Source organism: Silene latifolia, chromosome 2 (assembly GCF_048544455.1).
Source record: "Silene latifolia isolate original U9 population chromosome 2, ASM4854445v1, whole genome shotgun sequence".
In the NCBI taxonomy this organism is placed as follows: Eukaryota; Viridiplantae; Streptophyta; class Magnoliopsida; order Caryophyllales; family Caryophyllaceae; genus Silene; species Silene latifolia.
Window position 1 is genome coordinate 181,845,792 of NC_133527.1, and position 22,477 is coordinate 181,868,268.

The 22,477-nt window shown below is 35.6% G+C and overlaps 1 protein-coding gene across 2 annotated transcripts; it reads right to left on the bottom strand.

Moving 5' to 3' along the window:
* Positions 1 to 4,598: 4,598 nt before the first annotated feature.
* LOC141643590 (sugar transporter ERD6-like 6) lies at positions 4,599 to 21,586 on the bottom strand. Of its 2 annotated transcripts, none has more exons than XM_074452796.1 (18): positions 21,109 to 21,586; positions 8,618 to 8,680; positions 8,181 to 8,270; positions 8,027 to 8,086; positions 7,869 to 7,934; positions 7,668 to 7,733; positions 7,483 to 7,558; positions 7,212 to 7,276; positions 7,039 to 7,131; positions 6,742 to 6,822; positions 6,558 to 6,642; positions 6,412 to 6,458; positions 6,252 to 6,314; positions 6,094 to 6,153; positions 5,755 to 5,820; positions 5,614 to 5,673; positions 5,306 to 5,420; positions 4,599 to 4,962 (listed from the first exon to the last, which is right to left on the bottom strand). In XM_074452796.1, exons 1-18 carry the CDS (start codon positions 21,238 to 21,240, stop codon positions 4,850 to 4,852), a joined length of 1,401 nt encoding a protein of 466 aa, XP_074308897.1. In that variant the 5' UTR covers positions 21,241 to 21,586; the 3' UTR covers positions 4,599 to 4,849. The 2 variants fall into 2 exon arrangements, with proteins under 2 accessions (XP_074308897.1, XP_074308896.1); XM_074452795.1 differs by lacking the exon at positions 21,109 to 21,586 and adding an exon at positions 8,764 to 9,696.
* Between the last annotated feature and the right edge of the window lie 891 nt (positions 21,587 to 22,477).

The following is a 22,477-nucleotide window of genomic DNA, read 5'->3' on the forward strand; positions in this document are numbered from 1 at the left end:
GCACCTAAATCAAGCATAGCATGTTGACAATCCAAGTCACCAATTTTGCAAGGGATGGTGAACATGTCCGGATCACTACATTTTTGTGGCAAACGTTTTTGAAACATTGCCGACACATGTTCACTAGCCCTTACCTTTTTCATGCTTTTTGCCTTATTGGTCCTCTTAGTAGTGCACAACTCTTTCAAAAACTTTGCATGCTTGGGCACACTACTAAGAAGATCAAGAAGAGGAATGTTTACCTCCACTTTACGAAAGATATCGTAAAGGCTTGAAGTCTTCTTGTCACTTACCCTTGTGTCATTCAAAGCACTTGGAAATGGAGCTTGTGGCTCATATTCCGGAAGAGGTTCATTGATCCTCACTTGTTCGGGTGTAGATGCTTCCCCATGTTCCACTACCACCTCAATTTCATCTTCAATCACATCTTCCACTTCATGAACAATAGGAGGTGGTCTTGATTTCTTAGGAGCCTTGGGTGCTTCTACCAATTCCCTACCATTTCTCAAGGAGACCGCTTTTGCTTGTTCTTTGGTGGGTGGAGGAATTGTGTGAGAAGGGAGACTCCCTCCTTGAGTGGTTTGTGAAGTGAGTGTGTTGAGAATTTGACCAACTTGGGTCTCAAGGTTACCAATCCTAGAGTCGGTGAGACGGTTTTGTTGAAGCGCGGCGGTTTGGAATTCCTTGGTATTGTTTAGCAAGGCTTGGCTTTCTTTTTGCAAGATTTGGTTTTCTTTTTGCATTGCCACTTGATTCATGGCAAATGCCTTCATCATCTCTTCCAAGGAATTTTGTGATTGGTTTTGATTTTGATTTGGCTTTTGAAATGAAGAGTTTGAGGATCCCTTTTGGTTTTGATTTTGATTTCCACCACACCCAAAATTCGGATGAGCTTTCCACCCCACCCAAAATAAGGGTCAAATTTCCTAAACCCAAGAGCCTTTATTGCTTCAATTGCCTCCTCCGTTTGTAAAGATGGACACCCATCGGTGGGATGAGTTGGATCATTACAAAGACCACAAAATTTCACATGAGATGTACTCCCATTCCATTTTGTAAGTTCCTTAACCAAATTGGTAAGGAAATCAACTTTATCTTCCATATGGTTGGAGCTTTGTCTTCAAGAGGATGCCGCACTTGCCCTCTTGACTCTCCTCCTGAAATTCCTAGAACTTCCCACCAATCTTTCAATCAAATCATTTGCCTCTTGGACCGACATGTACTCAATCCCTCCTTGTGTGGCGGCCTTAATCATCCTAGCATCATCCTCAAGAAGACCACCACAAAAGTTCAAGAGTAGGTCATAGTCGGTATATCCATGATATGGACAACTAGTAAGAAGTTGTTTAAACCTCTCCCAATATTCATACAAGTTCTCTCCATCTATTTGTTCAACATTACTTATTTCTTTCTTCAATTGAGATGAGAGACTAGCGGGAAAATACTTCTCTAGAAAGGCCCTCTTCATGTGGTTCCAAGTAGTGATGCTCCCGATGGGGAGATAGTAAAGCCAATCATTTGCCGCACCTTTGAGTGAGAAAGGGAAAGCCCTTAGTTGAAGTTGCTTATCGGTAACCCCATTAGGCTTCATACTTGAGCAAGCCACATGGAATTGGTTTAGATGCTTATTAGGATCCTCCGTGCTAAGTCCATGGAATTGGGGCAATTGGTGAATTAGCCCGGATTTAAGTTCAAAGGTGGCATTTTCCGCCAAGGCCAGAAATGGTTTACACAAGGGGACTTGTGTAAGGTCTGGGGCGGTAAGTTCTTTGATGGTTTTAGGCCTTGGTGGGTTCTCTCTCTCGCCATCACGATCACCCATGATGATTCTTATGGGTTGTGGCTCGGGTTCAAAAGAAATGATGTTATCTTTCTCTTGGTCTTGTTGAGTCACGGGATTAATTTATTCAATAACCGGAGTGTCTCTTCTAATACCTCCTCTTATCCAAGCAAGTGATTTTTGAATCTCCGGGTTGAATGGAAGAAGTGGTTCACTTGAATTCCTAGTATTGACCATAAACAATTCTACACAAGAGCACACAATCAAAAAGGTTCACACAAGTAATAAAAAAGACACTAACAACAATGAACAAAGGTTAACTAACACAACTATTCTAAAAACACCAGCAAAAACACTAGCAAAACCGTTACCTTCCCCGGCAACGGCGCCAAAATTTGACACGCCTTAAACGTCGCTATTTAAGACGGTCAAATTAACAATTTATTATACCACAATACGTACTAATTGATACTAATTCTAAACTAGTAGAGTAGTAAGCAAATGGATCGAACCCAAGAGAATGGGGGTTTTGCAATGGTGTATTCAATAGGGTAACTAGAACAATTGTGACAAATTCAACAACAAACAAGTATGTAAAAAGGGGGGGGGTTTGGTTTGGGTTTCAATTGTAACAAAAGCAAAGCAAGATTCAAACAAGAGTATGTAACAAGCAATCCAACAAGCAAGTTTTAAGATGGAAATTTATCAAGTTTAAGAGAGACTTAATCCGACTCAAGAAAGTGGAGCACTTTAGTTACTAAAACCACTCAATCAATCCTTCTAATTACTATTATTGTCCTATTAGTGAGATTGAATCTCCAAATTCCCTTAATTAGAAGTCAATCACAAGGAAATCACACTTAATAATTGACCCAACTTATTAACTCCTCTAGTGGAAATCACACACATAGATTAATTAACAAGAAGATGAAGCAATAGGAATCTAATAGGTGCAATTACTCACATTGAAATCACAATTAATGAGCAATCACAACTTAATCTCTCAAATGTTAATTAAACTAAGAAGAAATCACATTCATTAGTCTAATAACAAGTTGTTGCAAGATGGGATTACAAGGAAATCACACTTAATAAACCCAACAACATGTAAATTAAAAAACTTGAAAAGATTAAGTAACAAGGAAATCACACTTAATCACTATAATCTAACAAGGATTCCAAAATTAAGCAATTAAACACAAGAGATTAAGAACAATAATAATAATTAAGGAAAGATTAAGGAGTCTTACAACCAAAGATTACACCTTTGAGTCCGATTAAGAAAAGGAGATTAGTTCTCCATAATAGATCTCAACCCAAAATTAGATGATAATTCTTCAATTACAACTTGATTAACAAAATAAAGCATAAGCTAAAGTATATGATAATGAATCCCTAATGGCATTCACCTATATATAGTCCTAGGTTAAAGAAGAAATGATGGGCTTAAGTTGGAAGGAGCCCGTAATCAAAAACGCATAAAACCCAGGTAGGGTGCACGGTGCGCCCAATGGTATAAGGAGGGGCGCACGGTGCGCCTGGACTGCTGAACTTGCGCTTCAACTTTTTCCTTTGCTTCTCCTCTTGGATGGTTCTTCCCTTGTTCTCTTGTAGCTTGCTTCCATGCTTCACTTGTGACTTAGAACCACCCCGAGCTTCCGCCGAAACCGATCAAAACCTCCATAACAACTCTACACTCGGAATTGGTCAATAAAGACATAAGTCAAGCAAAAACAGCTTCCTAATGTTGCTTATTGTGCATAAAACATGGTAAATAGATGGTAAACATATGAGCTTATCAGTGAATATGCGAGTATGGTGGATGTATATCTGATTATGGTGGGGAGTTTGTAGTTTGGATAGGATTAGGTTCCAGCAATCTGTTGGGATGTCTAGTATTGTGGTTTTCGCGATTGCGGTTGCAGCGGCGGTGGTGGTGTGTTGTTCCATGAGTATTTTTTAACTTGTTATGTTGTTTGTCTTATGAGAAAGTCCTAAACATTTTGTTGCGTTACCCCAGACTTTTATCGCCAATGATGCCAACTGAAAAAGTCCTGCCATTAGAAATAGTCTCTTTACACGGCTTAACATATTTTTGCACGTCAAAACGACGGCCTGGAATCGGTTAAAAAATAAACAGAGAAACTTTCAAAGGTCCTTGTGAAGATTTAAAGGAGAGGTAAGAATGGTCAGTTAGAGGGAATCCATGAATGAGTGATTGCTTTATTGCAGATGAATTATTCTGCATTTTACGCTGTCAATGCCAACTTTTTTATTTATTAATTAAACGTTACAGCCGCTTTATTTCAGATCAATTCTTCCACCTTTCGACATCCGAAAGATAAAATGTTTTCCCCCCTTGGATCAAAAAGGGGGGAAGACCTCTAACATTGCTCATTGTAAAATAATTGGCTCCATATTGGATTGTTAAGATGTTATGGTCTTATGGTAGAACAAAGTATTGAACCCGAGAGAATGAGTGATTGTTGTTCCAATCGAAATAATTTTCTTATAAACCTTTTAGTTTCTCAATCTTGGAGAAAAATGAACATACATCGGATGTACTACCTCCAACTTTTTTGTTTTTGAGCATATATGTATATTTTTTGAGCTTATTACCTCAAACTTTATTTGTTTTTGAATATATTTATATTTTTTTTGAGCTTATTAAAATTATATAAGTTATATTTTAATTTTTTTTTCCATCAAAACTCAAATTTTACTAAATTTATATGCAATGTTTTTGAGTCTTATTGTAATTTTTTAGAGTTTAATGTTGAAGTGAATAAACTCAGAAACTTTAAAGTAAAACTCATAATTTTTAAGACAAAATTCAAAAAATTTATTATAATACTCAGAAACTACGGAGTATATAATTGGTGCTAATACATCAGATGTATAATCCACCTACTGTCAATTTTGGGACAAATTCAAAATCTGTTATTTATACAATTATACTCCTACAACAGAGAGAATATATATATATATCCCATGATACACAAGTACACAAAAAATATCATGAATTCAGTATTAAATTCTCGATAGTTATCAACCAATTTGTGTTTAGTTTCATCTGAAATAAGCTTGAATTTCCTCAAGAGTTCTTCCTTTTGTCTCCGGAAGCCATACCGCTACAAATATGGCACTAAATGCACAGAAGCCTGTGTAAATCGCGAAGGTCCCTGAAGTTGACATCAAAACCGGTTCAGACTGAGTTGATGCCGAGTATTTAACTTAGTTGTTGATACTCAATCTATAATACTACTCCGTCTACATCTATCTTATTTATTTAGATTTTAGACGGAGTATCATTAATGTCACGGGAATTTTACTTAGTTGTTTACTTTTCTGAATTCGAGTGGAGACAAACTTTTCAAAAATAGGCGAGCGCTAATGTCACGGGGCTATTAGCTTGGTTCATGGGTCCTTCTGTTAGGTGCGTGTATCCCCATTGAGAGGATGAGCATAAGACTCATGGAGCAAGCTAATAATCCCGCGGAGTTATATCCATCCAAGAAATATCACCTCCGCTGCTCCAATTGAGCATCTGGTTAGCAGACATAGTGATCCCCCAGGATGTCAGAAAATTCGCCATTGTCGCTACACTTCCAGCCAGCCCTTTTATACTCACAGGCAGAATCTAGCCAAAAAACAAACAAAACGAAAACTCAGAGAACATTGCAGTAAATTACAACATACATAGAATCCAGCAAAGTGATCTGAGATTTTTGTTTCTCGACTTCGAACAGCAATCAGACAGGCTGGTTTCAAGTGCAAGCTCACAAATTCACATCAGATAAATTCAGTAAATATACAGAAGTGCATCGACATACCTCGGACATTATAAGCCATGGAATGGGTCCAACTCCTAAAGAAAAGGAAACTACCATGGTCTGCCATTGACAGACTACAAGTCTTAGAATTGCTCTTATTATAGATCTCTATTTATTTGGTTGAGATAGTCGAAAGCATACCACTAGTCCTATGACGGAGAGGATTCCCAACATGCCATACAAGCCTGAATCTTTCGAAATGATATCCTGTATGTTCATTCAAGAATAAGAGAATAAGAAAATATCGCTGAAAACTTCTCGCTTTAACAACTTATAAGTTGCTATGTCGGGTTTATCGTGGTTCACAGTTTTATTAAGTTTATCTATAAGTTCAATTATATTTAACTGTTGCATATTGAAACGGCCCTGTCTTAGTTTACCTCTGAAGACTGCTAAATCATCATGTGTCTGGTGATTGTTTTAGTAAATGAATGAAAGGAATCAGTAACAGCTACGGAGTATAAAAACAGATTAACTAACCACTAGAAAAAATGAAACTGCAACGAGGAGAAGACTGAAAGCCATTCCGACAGATGATACCTGTGAAAGGTTGCACCAGTAAAGTTGAACTTTTAAGTCAGAAAACCATGCTAAATGAATGCATATCTTTTTACTGCTTAATGAAATTCAGAACTTACAATAAGTAGAACCCTTCGGCCAGCCTTATCCATCAGCCAAGTTGCGACACCAGTAGCGACCACCTGTTTAGTTTGTTACCATAGAGATGATGCTTGATAATTATAATCGATATTATACTGAACCGAAGCAGTATAGTACAAGAGTCTCAAATTTGATTACCTGAATGCTTCCAAGGCCAAATGTGGCGACAGCGCTAGAAGAGATTCCTGAAGTTCGACATTGGTCGGAAAATACACGAGTCATTACCATTTTATTAACTACTGAACTGGAATGAATATAAGATGATGTTATGGAAAGTATAGAACCTGCACTTTCGAATATGGTGCTAGCATAGAACAAAATGGCATTGATTCCACTGAGCTGCTGAAGCACGAGTAACCCGATACCTAGCTGAAGTATGGAAATAGGTAATAAGAAAACACATTCAGAACATTTTGTAAAGGTTAATAGCAGAAGTGCAAAATAACAGTCCTAAACAAACTGGTTTACCATCAAGGGGAACCAATATCGTCTTCTCTGGAGATGAGCTAAACGGATTGTATTATTTTTGCTCGATGAGGACACGGATTTCTGCAGTACAGCACATTTAGTCAGAACTTAGGCTTGTATCCAGGAAAAAAAACCAGTGAGGGAGTGAGTGAACTCTCAGTGATAGACGGTCTCATCGCTCATATGAGAATTTTTTGTTTACAGACGGGATTTCTCACTATGAATAGCTCGAAAACAGAATTTCAGATGCAATGGGAAGTATCTTATAAGAGTACTTGTTCTACTTAATAAGAATACCTTGATATCAGCAAACTCTGCAGAAATGTCTGTTTCAAATCCTCGTAAAACTTGCAGAGACGATTCACAAGCTTCAAGCATCCCCATTTTTGCCTGGTTAAGCATGGAAATCGGAGTCAAACTCTATTTCATTATAACAAAAAAGTCTGAAAGGAAATTGTCATGTTATTTACCAGCCAGCGAGGTGATTCCGGTACAAAGAACAATCCTGGTATTAGTATCGCACAAGGCAGAACTCCTGAAGTACACGAGGAATGAAAAACATTATAAGAAAATGATAGTGTCCTAGCATCCAACAAATGGAAGGTGATGCACAAAGTTACTTCTTCACAGAAAGTCGCCTTCTCGCCTAAATAGATTAGATGCAGCGTTCACAAATATGATTTAGTAATAATAATGCATCATGATTTGATTTATGAATGAGTAACTCGAAAGATAACACACCAAGTACTGCTAGCACTCGCCACTCGACAAAAATCCCAAGCAGATAAACCAGCATTATCCCAATCGTAACAGCTAGCTGAAAACAGAATAATTTGATGAGCCGGCTTTATCCCAATGGTAGCAGCAAATTTGTCGATTCATTTGGAGGAAAAATAGGAAACGAGCGATAAAAAAGATGTAATCACCTGGTTCACTGATCCAAGCATGCCTCTCATGTTCTGAGGAGCTATCTCGGCAATATAAACAGGCACCTAATTACATCAATATCATCAAAACTGGCCATTAATATAATATGAAACCGTCTCATATGAGAATTCGTGTTACACATATAGAGCAACATAGATAAGCTAGATAGTTAAACAATGTACAGAAATAATCGGGTTTACCGTGTAAGAAATAATGCCAACACCAAAACCATCGAGCAATCGTCCCATGTACAGAAATGAGACATCCTATCAGAAAGCATCCAGTTAGCAAAATGAACCTTGAGCGATATGCTGCTATACAAAATGTTAGCTCCTAAACTCAAACCCTGCTTACTTACTTTCGAAACTGATATCACAAGCCATCCTATGACATTAGGAATCGCGGCAATCATCAGTGACTGCATTTCATCCAAAGCCAGCATAATCAATTACATTTACCTCTACAACGCTTAGGTTGTAAGCTATTAATAAAATGGTTTAGAAAAGTCGTACCCCTTTACGGCCAATGTACTCGGAAATCTGCCCACTGGCAATTGCACCGACCATTGCTCCCACATTTGCTAATGACCCAAACATAGAGAACTGTCTCCTCCATAACAACAATTCATTAGAATCCAACAATTCGTCGTTTTCAACAATAATACTCCATCCATCCCAAATTTATCGTCCTTATTTGACTTTATTGATCAAATGATCCTAATCTTTGACATTTTGTGTCTCCAAATACACATGCTTAGATAAAATGTAAAAATTTTGTAACAGTAGTAATCGTTGTACATATATATAATTAAATATCTTGTGTCAATAACGGTTAAACGTTGTCGTTTGATCACAAAATTAACACGGATAACCTCACGTGTTTTGAGAAATGTCGTGAAATTGATTATCAAAACTTTACCAGCTAATCTAATTGACATAATGTTACTCACCTCGGATACTTTAAGGCCAAGATCCTTAATAATTGCGGCTTGCGTTGGTGACGAATACCCAAACTACGGAAAGATTTAAAATCAAATTAAAATCCAAAAATCAAAACCAACATTTTTAAAAAAAATAAAATAAAATAAAAAATTACGGTGTAGCCAAATTGGATAGGACCAAGGGCAACGACGAGGACACAAAAGACAATGGAAACAGCAGAGTCTCGGAGATTCGCAATCGACCCGAAAATACTAGATTGTCTGGAGCCAATGACCATGCTTCCTCCAGCACTAGTTGTGGCGCCAGGGGTGTTCATCTTGTACCAGCTTCCTGTGTGGAGGAAGGGCTTCTTAAGCTCCGCCCTGGCTTCCTCCGCGTCGCCGCCGTTCATTTTTATGGGTTCAGCTGATGAATAATAGAATATGGAGAGAAAGAGAGATGGTTGGGTTGGGTTGGGTTGGGTTGAATAAATGATGAATAATGGGAGAAAATGTGAAGAAATGTCTGTTGAGATCTGTTATATGGCGCCAATAGTTAGTTTATTTATTTTGTGTTTTGGATTAGGACATGAGGTGGACTTATAAATGTTAATTGTTCATTTGTGAGACAATTTTTATTGTATTATAGTGTAAAATGGATTCATAAATTAAAAATATGGTTGTAATAAATTGGAGCGGATTTTTTGTCCCATTTTATGTTCCATTTTATATCCTATTATCCCTCTTTGTGACAATTATTAGTTTAATAGAAATTATTACACATTTTTATTATGTAATGACCACATGTCTTTAAGGCAATGAAAGAGGAATGAGACACAAGGTGGGATTAAGTATCTCCACTCATTTTGATGGGATAAAAGTGAGACAGAAGAATCCTACTCGTAAAAAGTGAAAACAATTATTAACACAAATTTTTAGATAAAAGAGTCGTATACACGAAGTTTGGGAATAAATAAATGTTTGAAGAAGTGTAGAACGTGGGAAAGGTGTATGTATTTGTTGTCCCTTTCGTTAGGATTCTTATATTGTAAATTTGAGATTTGTGATTTGTTTTGGCCGATATGTGATCCACTTTGTGATTAAATTTAATTAATTTGGGCCTTTGGGGTTATAGATAATGAGATTTTTTTTCCTTCTAAATCTCATGATGATCCTAAGTGTTGATGCGAATGGACCATGTAAACATCTTTGCGTGTAGTCCAATAGATGACAGGTCACCATGTAAAAGCTTATCTATTTGTGTTTTTTTACAAAGGAAGAAAATTAGGGTGATTCTTTAGGATAGAATCAATCTATCTCATTCTTTTGGATGAACAGGGTAAGTTGAAGTCATAGACTATCAAACCACCTCGGAAGAGTTGGACATGAATGTCCAATAAAAGCCATAAACTCACCAACTTTCTTAGTTTCATGAAAACAATGATTAATAGTCACTTGTTCAAAGAATTGAAGATCTAATTTCACATCTCTGATGATATTTGAAATTTCTCAAGGAATTTGCCAAGTTATGCGAATAGAGTTAATAACGCATAAATTATCACCATGACTATTAGCTTTGAGATTCCTAAGTATTTTGCTGCTAAAATTCCTTCTTTTAATACTAGGGCTTCTGCGATAAGAATGCTGTTAGATCCACAATTTTTTGCTCCTAACAAAACGACTTTACCATTATAATCTCTTATGCACTATCCTAAAGCAGTTTTATTCTTATCTATTTTCGATTCGTCAAAATTTAGCATTAAAAAACTGTTTTTAGATTTTTCCCACCAGATTTATTCGTTACTAGTAGTGTTTTTAACTGACTCGTCTTTCTCGGGATTGTTGAGATTCTTATGTCTAGTCTCATTCCATGTCTTAATGATATACATAAAATAATAAGTTTGCTGAGATTGATATGAAAATTATTAAAGATAATGTCATTTCTATAAAACCATGCATTCCACCAAATAAAAATAATTTTAATGAAATCATCCATTGTAGGTAAACGTTATTAAATATTAAGAGAAATTGACATAGCATAATAATATAAAGTTTCTTTTTTAATATTTTCAATAACATAATTCGAAGGTTACATTAAAAATATATTGGGCAAATCAATGAAAACAATTGATATGGTGATTCAAGGATATAATTATCATAATATATTTTTACAAACTTAGAGCAATATATCATCTAATCACACAGGTTTGAGTCGAGCTAACTCGGTTTGACTCGTTAAATTCTCGAATCGTAACTTGTAACGAGTCAAGCTCATACGAACCAAGCTTTGACCGAACCAAGATTAAGCGGCTCACGAGCTGTCTCGTTCGTTATCACCCCAAATTGAAGTTCACCTTCATAACATAATAAATCTTCTCTTAATTTAAGTTATTATGCACGAGTATATATAATCTTGAATTTAAATCTTCAATTCTTAGAGAAATGCTCAGATAATTCGGACAAAACAAGTTTTAATAAGGATAGAGGAACAGTTTGATTAGCTTTAACATGTCTTTAATGGTAACAATTTGATTAAATTTAACCAATAATCATCAAATCAAAGTGAAATAACCGCCTTCGTTTTTACTCGGCTTATTTTTTACTGAGTAGTTTTCTTTTTGTGTGTTGACCAGGGGCATTCTTCATCGACAATAGGAGCAATCTCTTTCAAGTCTGAAATTTAATGGATAAACCCCTCCCAAATTTAGATATTTTGTTCGTAAGAGTAAGGAATCAAATACATGACTACTTGTTTATGAGATGATAGCTCTTACCATTCATACCAACCAAATTTGGTATTTTAGTTGAGTAGTTGAGAGTTGAGACAATATATCATTCAACCGTATTTATTAATTATATATTATTGCAATTTATAAGCAGATGATTGTTTACTAAGTAACCGTTAAAAGTCATTGAGTAGTAATATTCGCAATGTGATTTGAAATCAATCAAAAATTAAGGCATCTAATAAGAATTATTTTAATCAAAAAGAAGTATGACGATTAGATGGTAAAATTAGGTCATTTTTCTCATTGCAAATTTGCTAAGCTGAACTAAAGACCGTTAAGAAAACTCATAAAAATGATGCCATTTAAAAGTCAAAATGCTAACTATAAAGTTTAAAAAGGCAGAGAAAAAGAATTGTACATAGATGTACTACCTCATTGTGAAATGATGGAGATCGAATCATCATGACGCCATGGAAGTATGAAGAGATCGCCATTGTTGAACAAACTTGAAGAAATGAAGAAGTTTGTTATAGTGAGAGATTAGTTAGTTATAGAGAGAGAAAGAACAAGAGTAAATAAAAGTGAGATATTTTCATTAAGTTAAAGTCAGCTGTACAAATGAGAATGCCTTATATACATGTTGTTAGTTAGAGTCTAACAATGTCTTGTAACTAATTAACAAACTAATATCTAATTCTTCATCTCCCCCCTCAAGGTGGGCGTGAGGGATGTATGAACAAGCCCATCTTGGAGGATAGATATTGATGTTGCTGCTGTCCCAAAGGTTTGGTCAGAATGTCTGCTATTTGGGAACCTGTATGCACATAAGCAGTAGAAATCAGGCCTTCTTGAACCTTCTCTCGTACATAATGGCAATCAATGTTTAGGTGCTTGGTTCGCTCATGGAAAACGGGATTAGCAGCTATGTGTTGGGCAGCTTTATTGTCACAAAACAATTGAATAGGAATGGGAACATGGACACCAAAATCCTGCAACAATCTCTGAAGCCAAACTATCTCCCCTGATGTATAGGACATAGCCCTATATTCAGATTCTGTTGAAGACTTGGAAACAGTTTTTTGCTTTTTTGTTTTCCAGGAAATCAAAGCATCTCCTAGAAAAACACACTGCCCTGTAACTGATTTACAGCTGAAACTACATGTGCCCCAGTCTGCATCAGTGAAGGCTCGAAGAGTAAACTGATTACCAGCAGGGTAGAAGAGCATAGCATCAATGGTATGCTTCAAATATCGCACTACATGTAGAGCAGCCAACCAATGGGGCTGTCTGGGACAAGTCATAAATTGACTAAGGTGCTGAACAGCAAAGGAAAGATCAGGTCTCGTGAGATTGAGATAAAGTAACCTCCCAATGAGCCGCCTATAAACCTCTGGGTCATGTAGAAGATCACCCATGTCAGTAGAAAGCTGGAGGCCCTTGGGAAGAGGAAAGGTGTAGGGCTTGCAATCAAGCATTTCTGTATCATGAAGTATGTCATTAACATACTTTCTCTGGTTCAGGTACCAACCAGTAGCATTTCGCTGGACTTCCAAACCCAAAAAATATTTGATAAGACCCAAATCCTTAATAGTAAAGGCTGGATCCAAAACATGTTTAAGGTGATCAATGGACTTAGAATCATTGCCTGAGATCAACAAGTCATCCACATAAACAATAACAGCTGTGAAGAGGGATCCCTGGCACTTATGAAACAAAGAATAGTCATTCTTAGACTGAACATAACCTTGAGCTAAAAGCGTCTTAGTAAGCTCTAGGTTCCATTACCTAGAGGCCTGTTTAAGACCATAAAGAAACCGTTTGAGCCTACAAAATTGACCAGGAAGTAGCTTTTTATACCCTTCTGGTGGAGACATATACAACTCTTCATCAATAGAGCCATGGAGAAAGGCATTATTGATATCAAGCTGATGGATAGGCCATTCATGGGCTGCAGCAACAGCTAAGAACACTCTAACAGTAGTGAACTTTGCTACAGGACTAAAAGTATGCTTATAATCCTTGCCATGAACCTTATTGTAGCCCTTTGCAACTAACCTGGCCTTGTATCTATCAACAGAGCCATCATGTTTGTATTTGACTTTATATACCCATTTAGACCCTATTGGTTTGAAACCAGGAGGTAAAGTAGCAATTTCCCAAGTCCCATTGGCATCCAAAGCCTGCAACTCTTTATCCATAGCAGCAAGCCAATGTGGATCATTCTTTGCTTGAGAATAAGAAGCTGGTTCAGGAATCAGGAAAGACTTTGCAGTAAAAGAAGAAGAGTCTTGTTGAACATGAAAAGAGGTAGACTCATCAGAAGAAGGAGCTTGGGAGTTTGGAATTGATCTATGAGGCAAAATGGGACAGATAAACTCTTTCAATCTCCCTGGCATTTGAACTGCCCTGGAGGAAATTCGTGGCAAATGTGGTGCCATAGTAGGAGAACCAGCAGGAGTAGAAATAGAAGTGTCTAAAGTAAGTGGAATTTCTGAAATATTTGGGGAAGAAGAAGAAAAAACATCATTTGTATTGAATGGAGTGACAGGGGAATTAGTATGTGATGTATTATTTGTATTGTGATTCAAGATAGGATTTTGATGAGTGGGGCCAATGGGATGAGAATCTTCATCAGCACAAAAAGGCTGTGAAGGAGGGTCATGTGTAATAATAGTGGAAAATTTGTGGATTTCAGACTTATAGGGAAATGTGGACTCATGAAAAATCACATCCCTACTCACTATCAGCTTGTGAGATTCCAAATCATATAATTTGTAAGCTTTTTGTTGGAATGGGTAGCCAACCATGATGCACCTTCTGGCTTTGGGATCAAACTTATCCCTTGAATGACCAGGAGTCAGGGCAAAACATAAGCAACCTATCACTCGCAATTCATCATATGTAACAGGTTTCTGTAACAAGATCTCAGAAGGAATTTTCCAAGACAAAACTGAACTAGGCAACTTGTTAATGAGATGTGTTGCAGCTAGTAAACATTCTCCCCAAAATTTCTTTGGAAGTCCTGCAAATAGCAATAAAGCCCTAGCAATCTCAACTAAGTGGCGATGCTTCCTTTCAACTCGCCCATTCTGTTGAGGACAACCAGGAGCACTTTTCTGATGCACTATTCCTTTATCTAGAAACAGTCTGTCACATGTCTTTTGTACTATTTCAGTACCATTGTCACTCCTAACCATCTTGACATCATACCCAAATTGAGTTTTAATCTGAACTATAAAGTCCTTGATAGTTTGAAAAACTTGACACTTATCTTTCAAAAGAAAAGTCCAAGTAACCCTTGTGTGGTCATCCACTATAGTAAGGAAATATGGGGCTTCTGTTAAAGATGCCCTCTTGTATGGTCCCCACAAATCAACATGTATTAATCCAAAAGGCAATAAAGCATGAAAATCACTTCTATTATAGGACAATTTGTGCATTTTTGCCAAAGCACATGTTTCACAGACAAGTTTATCAACCCCTTTACAATTAACAAAACTCAAATGCTTCATTTTGGACAAAGAAGTGTGTCCTAGTCTAGCATGCAACAAGTCCAAATCAGAACTACAAGTTTTATTACTCACATAAGCTGTGCTAACATTAGCTTGCACACTACTATGCTGCCAAGTATTATTAGTCCTATGAGACTTCAACTTGTATAGGCCACCTTCCTTGATGCCAACAGTAAGAATAGCTTTATGATGATGGTCCTGTATCATACACCCAGTAGTGTTAAAACTGATGGAATGTCCATTATCAGATAATAACCTCCCAACTGATAACAGATTATGCCTAAAATCTGCTATGTAGAACACATCATATAAGATCAGGGAAGGATTAATATGCACATCTCCTGTGGTTGTCACAAGTTTACTAGTGCCATCAGGTATACCAACCTTAATAGGTTTAGATAAGGATTTTATATTGGTAAACAACTCTAAGGCAGAACTCATATGATCAGTGGCTCCGGAATCAACTATCCAAATATTATTAGGGGAATGAAAATCTGAGATATAGGCATTAGTAACCAGAGATATACCTGCAAAATTAACTGCAGAGTAATCTGAGGCCATATGTCCTTGTTGCTTAAACTGAAGCATCTGCTGATAGATAGCAGCAACCAAGGATGGATCAACATCAACCTTAGAGTAGTTGTCAGAAGAACTTGCAGTAAAGCCAGCATGAAGAGCATCATTAGAAACAAGAGGATTGTCTTCCTTGCCCACATTGTGAGCAGCTGCTGCTAGTGGCTGACCAGATGACTGAGCAGAGAGACGAGCCATGTATTGTGCTTTTAGCTCAGGATGAAGAATGAAGCAGGCAGCTTTGGTATGACCACCTTTATTACAGTGATCACACCAACGCTTCCCTTTCTTGGCAGGTTGTCCCCCACCAGGTTGTCCTGCACCTTCCTTAGTTGCCCCATCTCTAGTCCAGACATTCCAAGTCTTGCTGTCTGACTGCTTATTCCAGGGACCTGAGGCTCTGCCACGATTAACAGCCATAGCACTGGATTCAGTCTGTGAACTAGCAAGCTTAGAGAAAGATTTCTGACTTTCTATCTGTTGGACCAAAGAATATGCCTTGTTAATGGTGGGTAAGGGATCCATAGACAGGATGTTGGTTCTAAGATTATCATAAGCATCATCTAATCCCATCAGGAAAGTGATAACCTTCTCCCTTGAAGCCATTTCCAAGACCTTTTTGAGCAAGTTGCAGGTGCACTTCGACATTATACCACAAGTACAATCAGGATAAGGCTCTAAATCCTCAATGTCATCCCAATGTCGTTTTAGCTTGTTGTAATAAACAACAACAGATTCATCAGAGGTTTGACACATATTTTTCATCTTTTTCTTAAGCTGATAGAGAAGAGGAGCATTAGTTTGTCCATACATCTCACTCAAGTCCAACCATAAGCGACGTGCTGTCTTAGCTGTCATGAAAACTTCCTTGATTTCTAGAGATAAAGCACGCAAGATTCAGCAACGGACCATATTATCAGACCACAGCCATTGTTGATATCTCTGAGAGTTCAAAGCCGACATCGCAGTTGATCCATCAAGAAAACCTTGCTTATTCTTCGCTGCAAGTCCCATAAGAATCTCCCTGTTCCAACTAAGAAAGTTCTTGCCAGCGAAAGGTGCGTGAACAAGCGACATCGAAGGACAATCGGAATTAGAGAGAAACAACGGATCATCATACGGATTGCTATACTCGGCGTCGGTAACGGAATTCTCAGAATCAGGCATATTGACAGTGATTGATGAAGAACAATGATCGATAATAGAAACAGTGTAATTGAAGAAACAATTGATCAAAATTTTGACCTAATTTTTGAGAAAGTACCAAAAAATGACCTAATTCAAATCAATTGCAGAAATTGAAACAGAAATCAAGAAATTAATGACGATTCCTTTGAAAGAAATGAACTAATAGAAGAATATCGCAATATTTTTGAATTTTCCCTAATTTTGAGACGGAAAAAAAACGAAGTGAAACACAAATTTGATGAAGAAAGCGGAAGAATTATGAATAAGACGAATACTGGCGTCAAGAGACAGGTTAAACCTGCTCTGATACCATGTGAAATGATGGAGATCGAATCATCATGACGCCATGGAAGTATGAAGAGATCGCCATTGTTGAACAAACTTGAAGAAATGAAGAAGTTTGTTACAGTGAGAGATTAATTAGTTATAGAGAGAGAAAGAACAAGAGTAAATAAAAGTGAGATATTTTCATTAAGTTAAAGTCACTTGTACAAATGAGAATGCCTTATATACATGTTGTTAGTTAGAGTCTAACAATGTCTTGTAACTAATTAACAAACTAATATCTAATTCTTCATACTCATACATAATGAGTTTTTGTGTATTTGTTTTTGAGTTCTATAAAGCTTATAAATTACATTTTGGTTTTATGATGTCAACAATCAAAATTTTCTGAGCTTATATGTAATTTTTTTTAGTTATAATTTAACTTTTTAAGATTAATGTTTAAGTAAATGAACTCAAAAACTTTATAATAAAACTCAAAAAATTTAAATTAAAATTCAAAAACTTTATCTTAGTACTTAAAAATTATACCATCTGATATACTATATATCCACCCACTCACTGAAAAAGGCATATTCATATCATAAAAATTATTTGTGATTTGTCAAAGTGTGCTGGATGCGTTACAATTGTCACTATAATTGTCACATTTGCAAGTAGGCAAACAAAAACAAAGGCATTATGTCTTCCCTTGTGAAATCAAAATCAACTGTTTAACCAACCGTTGAAGCCAAGACACGAGTCATTAATTAAATAATATAGGAATATATTTTTACCATTTTTGGAAATCTAGCCAAAATTGATGCTTTGCTAGCTAGCATGATGATTTCTACTTTTAGTACAACTTATGAACATAAAAAAAGTTATGGGCCTAAAGCATGAGCATTTGGCCATTTTGGTATTATTATGCTTATGATATTTAGCTAAAAAGTCTTGAGCGCCAGTCATAATTTAAAGTCATGAAATAGGTTCACGTCGGCAAGCAATGACCGATTTTGAAACAAATAATCAAGGGGTCTTAAAACTTAGGTCTTGTTCCTTTTAGCTGAAAAGAATGAACTAAACTTAATGGAGTTGAACTAAACTGAATTGATTTGTATAGACATGAGCTGAATTGAATTGAATAAAGCTAAACTGAACTAAAATAAGCCGAAATTAAGTCCAAAAGAACAGGGCCTTAATCTCGTAAGAAAATGCGTTTACTTGATCACCAAATCAACGGAGACGAAATGCTAATTTATTTAGTGAATATACTTAAAGTTAAATTGTTAAGGAGGTCGGGCCCCTTCCCGACAAAATTAAACTAAGGTTCTCTATTGCATAAAGGATTGATTCAGAAATTCGTTTTCTATGACTATAAAAACAGTTCATCTCGAAACCACTTGATTATAAAAAGAGTAATTTTGTACTCCCTCTATTTTTTTATATATGACTTTCTCACATTTCGAGACACTCTCTTCTCTCTTCAATATCTCTTAAAATATAAGATTAAATATTATGATATGTATACTCATATGAAAGAGTTTTTCGTAAGGAATTTAATGGCATCATTTTTATATTTTTTTCAACAAATATATTTTTTTAAATATTAAAGTCAAAGGCTTACCTCGTAAATACAAAACGTCATATATAAAAAAGTGAAGGGAGTAATATATAAAGAGATAAACTCCTTTACTTTAGAAATGTGAAACACCTATATACACTATTTAAATAGATTAGAGTAAATTCGTATCACCTAAAAATGAAAGCATGAACAACATTACAATTCACACAAGAAAACTATCACCTCATATTTTACTCTATCTATCTCATTATTTCAACTTGCTTCTATTATCAAAATATAAAATTTTCTTTGAAGGGTACAATTGTATAGTTTTTAAGTTTTATAATAAAGTTTTAAAATTTTATTTTAAAGATTATGATCTTTATCATAAAATTTATGAGTTCGTTAACTTATTAAACATTAAGTTAAAAAAATTACAATATATCTCAAAAATTGTACCCCCTCCTATTCTCCATTTTGTTCCCCTTTATTGTGGGCACAAGATTTTAGGAGGGAGATAAAATATGAATTGTGAGTTGGGTGATGTTTGGTGATATGAGAGAGGAATGAATAATTAGTAATTAAATAAGTATTTGTGAGTTAGGTGGGTTTGGTGATAAGAGAGAAAAATGAATAAATAAGAATTAAATAAGGAATTGTGAGTTGGCCTGGGTGGGGTTTGGGGATAGAAGAGAGGAATGAATAAAATAAGAGTAAAAGTTTTCAAAAAAGAAAAGGGGAAGAAAACCTGAATAATCCGTTTGAGGAAATAGGGAAGAAAATGGGGAATAAAAAGGAGTATATAAATTCATTTACTTTTTAGTTTCGACGTCAAAAACTTAAAAAGTAACCTATAAACTTTAAAAACTTAGAAAAAATATACATAAACTCAGTTATTAAAAGATCTAATGTAATACATCAAATGAGTGTTCTTTAAAAGGATTACATATACCACAACTTTTCATTGAAGACGGGCACTCTATCCGTCATAAGCTGAAGGCGGATAATGCCCCTCTCACAATATGCAAGTGGCATTATCCAAAGGGTGCTCCATTTTCCTCTCACTTGCCCTTCTACTTGGCTTATTGTGAGAGAGATACTATTCATCTTCAGCTTGTGACGGATAATGTTTATCAAATGTAACCAATGCAATACCAAAACTTGTTGTACACTTGTACGTATACAATGCACACTTTGATATGCTAGGCCCCACTAGTTATCAAATTCTTTTTCGTGTTTTCTTAGTGCTATATATAGTGATATCTTAAAACAGAAACTTTTCATTTTGTGTCAAAGCTCAAACTTGGCCATTATATTACAAAGAGGTGAGAAGAAGGGTCTAACATGAAGAGAAGAGTTATTTAGCTAGCCAAGGATGACTTGCCCGGTCCTATTTATTGGGTGCATTAGCAAGACGATTTTACGTCGTGCACCCGTGAGTATGATACTAGGCAGTCGTCTTTGGCTATGTTGACGGACTCTTATCTTATCATGTTAGATCTTCTTCTCTAGTTTTACTTCAACAACTTCATTAAAAGGTATTGGAATATGGGAAATGAGCTGACAAGTGGATCAAATTGAGTGTGGATGATCAAATTGCTTATCAAGTGCATTCCCAAAATAAAAAAAGGTAAACAATTGATTGAAACGCTCTAAAATAGAATAGATAAACAAATGACCGGAATAAGAGGGAAAATAAAGTAAATTTCATTTTTATTATTTCTCATTTATTATTTGGAAAAAGTTATAACTGTAGTAGGTAATTTTAGGTAATTTGTTTGACAATTAGTCTCACTTTAGACGGTATATCCGTTTAAAGTATAGTCGGGTCAAATATGTCACCACTTACATAATAAGACAAAATGATGACATCACACTTGTTGTATGTCTTATTATAAAAGTAGTGATATTTGACCCGTCTTGGCGTCTATAACTTTAGACGGATAGTGTCCGTCTAAAGCGAGCATTTGTGTTTGATCATATATTTACTTCGTTACTACATGCTTCATTCATTTAATATATGTACAATTTGATTCTATACAGGGGTAGTATAATTTAAGTACTTCATTCATTTCATTTGATTTTATACATTATTTGCATACGGAGTACCATTTTTCAAAATAAACTAGTTATGTTGCCCGCCAAACTCGCGGATTTGTTCATACAATTTTATGTGAGTTTGCTCCTTGTTGATAACATTACATTGGCACCTAATATATTACCTAAAGCTTTTATTTGTCATTAACCAGCTCGGCAACTCAATATGTTATTTTATTGACACGTGTTTCCAAAGAAGGAATTTAGTGAATTGCCTCATGGTCCATGGATGTTAGAAATGCTTGTTTTGCCTGTAGAAAGTGTCGAACATTAGATAACATACGGTTACAATAGAAGGTACTCCGTGACAAACTATCCATTAAATACGGGGGTTAAATTAAAGTGTCATAAAAAGACATATCAAATTACCAAAAGAACTTTTCAAGTAGGAATCTCTCCATCCCACCTAGAGATGTCAATAAGGAAAATCAACAATACAAATTAAAGATCAATCAATTACAACAGTTTTTAAAATTTTCCGACAATATTACGAAAAATTTGACCAAAGAAACAACATTAAATAAAATAATTAAGTGTAAAAATCTATAAAATGTATCAATCAGTGAAAAAGAAAACCATTTAAAAAAATGTTACCTTTTGTCTCTTTAGCAAGTGAATGATTATGCACAAAATCTTATTTGTGACGGCACGTATCCGGTCACTTTGGAGTGACGGATACCATTTTCCCTCACAAATGACCCAAATAGAGGAGAGAGGGAAGCACATGGGGTGCCCCCACCATGTCCCCCTATCCGTTTTGTGAGTGGCATTATCTGTCACTTGCTCCGACCCGTTTTCAGCAAGACTAATTGATAATTATGTAGCTCTACAGTAGAAATGTGAGTTTCGAAAAAAGTGATTAACTGATAATGATTGTGATATAATCCATTCTTGACAGGGCATATTAATAGAAAAAATATTATAATCTACGTAGTATTATTTTATTTTATATTAACATTAGAAGATAAAAAGTTGGATTAAAAGGGCGTTATTGTGGAAGAATAATTATTAGAGGTAAATACATAGAAGATCAAAAGAAAGGTACTAAATGTGGGGAAGGTGAAGGATTTGTTGTTATTTCTACTTATCCTCCATACGGTTGAATAGGAATGCATAAGGCATGTCATATTGGCACTTTAGATAAATTAGATGGCCCCACGTGTCGTAAAGAAATACTCAACTAGCCTTTTTATGTTATTATATAGATATAAATATATTGGGTCCAGAAATGACATTATATGTATTTATGTATTCCCTCTATTCCGGTCGATAGTTTACATTTTTCTTTATAAGTGTTTCATTCAATAGTTTACGTTTCTGTTTTTGATATGTTTTACTCTTCACTTTATTTTTTAATAACATTAGGAACGATCTTATCCTCTTTATTAAAAGAACAACCACAGAGCTGACATGTCAGCCTGTGGTTAAAAGTCAACTGGTCAAAGCAATTTTTTTTCTTCCCTTAATTTAAGGATCACGTTCTACAGAGTACTCCCTCTGTCCCGGTCATTTGTTGTCATTTTTCATTTTGGGGTGTCTCAGTCATTTGTTGTCCTTTCTATTTTAAGAATGAACTTGATGAGTAATTTGATCATTCTCATTCAATTTGTTCCACTTGTCATTTAGTTATTGGCCCTCTCCTCTTTCCTTGGTCTTTGTGCCAAAACGAATGGACAACAATTGACCAGGACGGAGGGAGTAATTAATTACCATTTTGATACTTGCTTTTCCTCAACAGTTCAATGTTTAATTAGAAAAATTGTTTCATTCCAAAATACACCAGCTTCATTAATATGATAAATGTAAAAATTCACATCATTATAGTTACGACAATTATTTCATATAATTAAATTTCATGACTACAGTGAGAATTGGTCGGCTGCATTCTCCATAAATGATTTCCAATCCTAAATATACTAAACATTAAATACCGTAAATTTAAAAAGAAATATTACTATATATT